Raw genomic sequence first — 7,538 nt, forward strand, 5'->3', positions numbered from 1 at the left:
TTTCTGAACCAGAACAATATATATATATATATATATATATATATATATATATATATATTACTTTATTAATTGATTACTATGTTAATTAACATTAAATAAAGATATTGTTAGAAATTAAAAGAATATAGCAAATGAATTGTTTACATTATGTAAACATTGCCGATGACTTGGAAGAGGGCAAGTGAAAATGTTCATTTGGTAAGTACAAACTATATAAACATCAATACTTCATTATTAGAATAGCTAGCTGAGAAGATTGCCAATGCATGATATAAAACTATTTTCTTACCACTCCAATCAGTAATCACATAGTTTGGGCAGCAACAAAGGAAAAGGATAAATACATCATCTAAATAGAAAGATGACCTAAACTCACTGAACAACATCTATGTATCATCAGACAAGACATCACTTATTTTTAACCTATAACACTTATGATGATATAATTAATCAACAAAACTTATGTCAGTTTGAACAAATCTTGAAAGTGTTGAGAGATGCATAAAATCCTATCACCGTAGCATCAATTGAAGTCCATTCACCAACCACGCTTCTTCAGAAAATCTTTAGTTCTCTTCCTCATGCGTGTGAAGACAATGACTACACAAGCCAAGATCCATGGAGGGAAGTTCACACCGGAGAAATTCAATTTCTTCAACCAATCCGGAGTATCCCTCGAAACTAGTGTTATCATAAAGATTATTAAAGCAACCCCAACCAAGATCCTTGTCACTGGTTTAATTAGTGAGTCCTGCAAAAAGAGAATTTTCAGCCAACGAAAATATTACATGAGTTACATTCATTATATATGTTTTTATTAGGATCATATGAACTTCATATCATAGACAGATATTTAACATGAAAATGGTGGTTTACAGCATTTCAATTTAAGAAAAAAAAAAATTTAGAGTATCTACATCACTCGAGCAAAGGAGTGATTCAATCCCTGAATCTTACAGCATATTCTCTATTCACCCAATCCAACTCCTGGCTTGCCCAGTCCACCTAATCGCATGAATCACTGTCTAGTTCTATGATAGGAGAATTAATACGAAACCTCCTACTACTGAGTATGTTTATGTCAGAAGGAAAAAGGGTACAACAGGGAGCTATAACCCTGTGAATTACAAACAGAACAAATAATGGAGGTTCTGTTAGTTAGGAGAACAGACTATAAATAGGTGAGGTAGTTAGAGGGAGAGGCATCGGATTGGTCAGTTTGTATTGGGAAGGTCCAGGTTACTTGAATTACAAGGAGGATTCTTTAATTTCTTTCAACAGAAGTTTATTTTTTTACCCCTGAATCAGTTTGCATCATGTTTGCTAACCTGACTAACCAAGCCAAGCAGATTGAACATACAACTCCAAACTTAAGATACATATTGGCTGGCCACAAGTACAAAATAGTTATGGTACAAGAGCCCCCATCTATGCCAACCATGAGTTGGGTAGGGTATGTTGCACAATTCAGGAATCAAACACCCTAAAAGTACCAAATAAACTTCACAGAATTTGCATGATTTCAGCTATCTCTAAACTTCATTATTCTTGCAGAGCATACAAGAAACCTTTTGTCACCATGACCTCTCAAAAGATATAACTTTCAATCCAAGATTAATACAGTTAGCATTATTGCTCCTTGGGCCTCTGTTACGGTCTGTGAAATACATCAATCATTCGAATGCTTCAACATACTTATCTATACTCCTACATAAAATCAAGCACTATATCAATCAAGATTCAATAACCAAACTAGCTGGATGCTCTTATCCGTGACAATCATATAGACCAAAACACTTTAGACTGTTGTTAGATAATGAGAAAGCTGAAGGAAGACCATTCTGATATTGAATTCGGGTTAGGATATAGAACCACAGTCAAGAAAAAGTGAGAAGGTAAATAATAAATCACGTGATTGATCTTTATATATTAGCCTAATAAGATCAAAATTGGTTTCTTATAACTCGGTCACAAAAGAGAACTTAATTTTCTTTCAGAAGTCATGTATTCCAACTTCTTACAAAATGTTCATGCTCTATATCATATCATTCCACAACAATGTTTCATATTCCTCCACCTTAACTCAACATCATTGAAATTTCTCCTCAATGCTAGTCTTCCTTTCCCAAATACTGTTAAAAATCTAGCTTACATGACTGGCAATTACAAATTATTTACAACCTAATTTGATTTACATTTTCATCAAAGATTTGATCACATGTTAGTTTCCTTTCAAAAGTATCCATATCAACATCGTTCTTGGTTAATTTTCATTTCAAAGTATTACGTTATGACAATTAAATACTTCGCTTACATGACTACCAATTATAAATAATTTACTGCACAACTTCCTCTGATTTTGCAGTCACAGTCACATATTCAACCACATGTTAGTTTTCCCTTCAAGTGAGTATTCATTTTAACATTGTTTAGGTATAAGGCATCTAAACACAACACAAATAAACATAACAACTAAAATAAACTCTCTGTTTTTAAAATTACATAGACTAAAATATTTCATTAAAATTTGAACAAACAAACACACACCTAGCTCAAATCAGAGTTCCTAAAAGAATTTAAGACAAAAAACATACCTTAGGTTCTCCGTCAAGGTGTACAACAGCCCCATCTCTATACGTCAACATGGACCTCCCATTCCTGGGATGAAACCGAACCGGAACGCCGCGCCCTCCGGCATGGGGATTGAATGCGAAGATCGACTTCAATCCGTGCATCTCGAGAATGTCCCGGACCTCGATCTGGTCCTGCTCCCACCCGCCCAGTGCCGACTTGAACACCGCGATGGGGCCCTTGCCCTGCCGGTAGAGGTGGATCTCCACCTCGGGGACCTTCGTCCGCACGTGCTTCGCCCGATCGCTCGTGCGGGGACTCACGTTCTCCGGTGTCGCCTCCACCTCCTCGATTTCTCCCACCACCAGTGGCGTCTTGAGGTCGCCGTCCATGATCGGTGCGGTTGCCGGCTGAGGCGAGGACGCGGCGCGTGGATCTGGAGGAAGAAGATAGGGTTGTTGTTGTTGTTGATGTTTGGTGGAATTATATATGCTTTGTTCGTTTCGGGGTGAAGTTTTGTTGGATTGTGATGGAAGTTTTGTTGATGGAAGATTTGGGAAGAGGAATCAGAAAGTTCAGAAAAGTGTTACTTATCTTTTCACTATTGGTTTTGTTTAATTTTACTTTACTGTTGATAAATAAATTATCAGGTTTAATATCTTCTGAATAATCTTTTCACTCTTTCAAATTATATATTCTTTTAAAAATTATCTTTTATTAAATAAATAAAATATTCCTTAAGTTAGTTTCAGTCTTTTATATTATTATTTTTTTCTTAAATACCTTTTTGGTTTCCATTTTCGTAGTGTTTGTTGCGGATAGTCTTCATTTTGACATAATATTTAAAATGATTCTCATTTCTACCGTCATTTTCGCAATTCGTGTTTTATTTGGTCCTTGTCTGTAACGCCGTTTAAATCATTAACGGAACATTGTACAGGTGGCACACAGTTTGTATTAGGGTGTGTTACGTGTACTGTACAGGTGTGGTAATTAGATAATTAGATATTTGGCGACAAGAAAGAAGTGAGCTAGGGTTTTGGTAAGGAATGTTTGGGCACTCGGTGAGTTTTGGCAATCTTGTTCCTCCATTCCCAATTGGTGTTGCTGCAATCTTCTTCTTCCTGAAATCCCATTATATAGGTATGTTACGGTCCCGATCTCCGTGCACTGATGGTGGTTCAACGAGAAATGGATTAACCCCGAATTGTAGCTGCGGAAAGATGGCAGCTTTGAGGATGACAAGAACTCCAAAGAATATTGATAAAAAATTTTGGGTACAATCTGTTTTTATTTTTGTGTTAATAATAAATTGGTTTTAATTTTTGGTTTATTGATTTACACAGTGGTGGTTCCAATAATGTGGGCTGCAACTTTTTCAAATGGTGGTGTTGATGAAAAGGATGTCATCATCATGACACATGACACAAATGAGGTAGATTAATGATATGGGAAAGTTATTGAAAGTTGCTGAGAAGAGGCTGCAATTAGTAATAGGGTTCACTTGTGTTGTCATTGTATTATTCGTATTGTTATTGTGTGTAATATTTTAAAGTTCAATCTATTTTGTACTATTGTTAAATGAAGAAATGAATTAGTTTGATTATGTTGATATTAGTCCCAACATGTTCAAAATGACATCTTAATTTGAGCATTGAAGTAAGTGACATTGATCTAAGTTTGGGAAAAATTAAATTGATCTAATTCTGGAAGAAGTTAAATTCATAAAGTTAATTCATCCTCATCAAAATGCACTACATCAATGTTTGGCAAAAGTGAAATTGAACGAAGTTTAAGGAAAGTCAAAATGCAGTACATCAATAATGAATTCTACATCAGAAATTCCAAAAAATAACTAAGACTGTTGTAGCTGCTATCATGGCCTCCCCCTAATCTGTAATTTCATCCTAAACTGCTGAGATGGTTCTTCTGGTGTTGGTAGTGGTACTGCTTGACTCTCCATTTCATTCCTTGGTGGTTGAGTTGTTTGAGTTTCAACAGTTGGTGTATTCTCAACCGTTTTAGCAGTTGGTGCATTCTCAGCAGTTTAGGCATCTGGTGCAGTCTCAGCAGGTAATTTAGAAACCATGCAGAACATCACAACAATCGAAAGACAAATAAACCCCAAGATAGAATTACGAAAACCCTAACCCACGAGCAAACACAACCCAGAAAACCCTAAACTCACTTACCTCGTTGATGATGATTAATTGGAAAATTGAAATGAAGAGCGCAACTGCAATCCAATGATGAAATAGCAAGTATTAGCTGCTTTCTCTGCAAATCCGAGCTTAAGAAAGACAAAGATGAAGAAATTTCCCTAATTCCAAAATTTTCCCTAAATTAAAAAATTAACGTTAATTAGCCACATGTACAATACACATAACACATCCTAATACAAACCGTGCCACTTGTACAATGCTCCAGTAATGATTTTTAAACGACGTTACAGACATGAATTGTGAAAATGAGGACCATTTTAAACATTATGTCAAAATGAGGACCATCCGCAACAAACACTACGAAAATGAAGACCAAAAAGGTATTTAAGCATTTTTTTCAAATAAAATGTAATTTAGTCTTTATTTATATAAATATAAGTCTAAAATGTTAAATTAAATTTTAATAATAACGTGTAGAAATGTACTTAAAATATAAAAAAAAATGAATGTAAGAAATAAAAGTTATTTTTATGTACTTTATTCAAATTTTAAAATTAAAAAAAAATCATAAATAAGTTAATACCTGAAAATATTGTAAATTGATTACTAGAAAAAGAGGAACTATTATCGATAAGTGGATAAATGAGAATTTAAAGGAAAAGAGATCCTAAGAAATATATGACCTCATGCCAAATTTATGGAGGAGTTTCTAAGAAAGAAAAAGATATTCAATATGGATGAAATTGTGGAATTAGAAATATTGAAGTTCCTACCTCATAAATCAAGTAATCCTAAAAGCATAATGACATGTAAAAAAATAATTGAAACAACATTTTTTAGCATTGATAAGTAATTGCACTAGCATAACGAGGTTTTGTACACTTTGCATATTTAAGTAGAGATAATTAACAACATTTTTATAAATATACAAATTTCTTGTAAGTAAATAAAACAAAGAATCTAAGTACTAAATCCACCTATAATTACTATATTATTACTTAATTAGAAAAAAATAATTATAGAATTTTTTATGAAGATAACAAAAATAAAGACAACAATTTGAATAGAAAATAAATAAAGATCCAAATAAGAGTTTTAGATTATAAAATAACAATGACTAATCAAAATACTCAAATTTAAAAATAATAATAAAGATAACCAGCTCTGAAGTTATAAAAAGTTATTGAAACCCTTTTTATGTAATTAGTTATTTCTTATGCTAACAAGTTCAATTATGCAATTAATTCAAAGTTTTACTAAATTGGTTTTAACTCAATTCCTCAATATGAGAAAATGCTTAAGTTATCTAAAGAAGATCAAGTTATTCTTAGATAAGGTTTGTTAAGTAACGAACATTAAGTTTAAGAGTTGACTTGATAGTTCATACCCTCATTGTCCGTTGTAAGTTGTATCACAATTTTTACCTAGATCTTAATTTATAAAAGGGTTTTGTAATCACAATTAAAATTGTAAAACCATAATTCGATTGATGAGGCTCATGACTTCAAATTGACAAATGAATTAAAAGAAATAATAAAGAATAAAAGCTCAAAGCACATAAATATTCTTAAGAGTGTGCTTCGGTGGTCTAGGACAATTTAAAAGGTTGTCTAGCACTAAATTTATAGTATTTATAAATGGTCTTTTTCTTCACGACCCAATCTCAGGATATCTACTTAGGTACTTAGGTTAAGTAGTAATGATGACAGTAACAAGAATGTGCACTTTGTCCGGATTCCTCATAAGTATGAAGAAATGGTAAATAAATTTATCTCCGTAGGTATTGTTCGAACTCGTTCCCATTTTAATGGACAATCTCTGTATTGATTGGTATCCCGACATTTTTAATTGGTATGGGGATGAGTATGAAGAGGTACATATCCCGTCATAATACTCGTTTCACAATATTCTATCCTCGTTCAAATTATTAAAATATTAATAATTAATTAAGTAACCATATATATATATATATATATATATACTTTCTATTTTTATTTCTTTTAATTATTTAGTTTGTCATGAAACTCATTCGCATCTCCAATATATTTTTCATCTTATCATAATTTTTATGTAATTATGTTAAAATGATGTATGTCAATTAAAATTTTTTTATGTCTCACATTATAATATTTCCATTATTTTTAATATTTTTATTTATTGTATATTTTCCTTTCACATGAAAATGTTTAATACTCTCAATTTAAGTATTTAAGTATTTTAGTATCATAAACATTTCATTTACTAGGTAACATAAAAACAATTTCTTTACTTATTATTATTAATTTTTGTTTCATTTCAATAACTCTTTTGTTTCGCTAAAACAATTTTCATTATTTCTCAACCATTGAGTATATATGTTAATATTTGAAAAGTTTTCTTAGATCTCTAAGGTATTTTTCATCTTATCATACTCTTAATTATACATTTATTTTCCTTTGTGTGATTTCTTTCATTAGTCTCTCAAATTATTTCTAAGACACATATTTGTTAATTTGTTAATTTTTAATTTTTTGTTTATTTTCATCATCTAGAATACTATTTCGATATATTTTATCTAATTATTTTTTATTTTCTAACTCATTATCAATCATACTGTACTTTTTTCACTATAATTGTATAAATAACTTATTTATTACAATATAAAAATTTAATGTAATTGTCATGAATATTTTTTTATCACCATCCAACATATATTGTAGTTCAAAAGATACAAGATTTATGTTAAAATTTTATTATTATGTTTATTATTTGTTCTTTGCGTCATTTTGATCAAGTGATGTATTATAACTTTTATTAGTATATAAA

The 7,538-nt window shown here is 31.4% G+C and overlaps 1 protein-coding gene across 1 annotated transcript; it reads right to left on the minus strand.

Moving 5' to 3' along the window:
- Nucleotides 1–256: 256 nt before the first annotated feature.
- On the minus strand, nt 257–3,157 carry LOC114182605. Its single transcript, XM_028069503.1, has 2 exons — nt 2,595–3,157; nt 257–751 (listed from the first exon to the last, which is right to left on the minus strand). The coding sequence occupies exons 1-2, from the start codon at nt 2,961–2,963 to the stop codon at nt 539–541; spliced, it is 582 nt and encodes a 193-aa protein (XP_027925304.1). The 5' UTR covers nt 2,964–3,157; the 3' UTR covers nt 257–538.
- Nucleotides 3,158–7,538: the final 4,381 nt, after the last annotated feature.

The sequence above is a fragment of the Vigna unguiculata genome, chromosome 4 (assembly GCF_004118075.2).
Source record: "Vigna unguiculata cultivar IT97K-499-35 chromosome 4, ASM411807v1, whole genome shotgun sequence".
In the NCBI taxonomy this organism is placed as follows: domain Eukaryota; kingdom Viridiplantae; phylum Streptophyta; class Magnoliopsida; order Fabales; family Fabaceae; genus Vigna; species Vigna unguiculata.

Excerpts from the sequence above, each read along its gene's own strand:
- LOC114182605 (XM_028069503.1), bottom strand. The coding sequence starts at position 2,963 with ATGGACGGCGACCTCAAGACGCCACTGGTGGTGGGAGAAATCGAGGAG. Across the intron at positions 752-2,594 it reads ACCTTGACGGAGAACCTAAG|GACTCACTAATTAAACCAGT; the intron begins GTATGTTTTTTG and ends CTCTTTTTGCAG.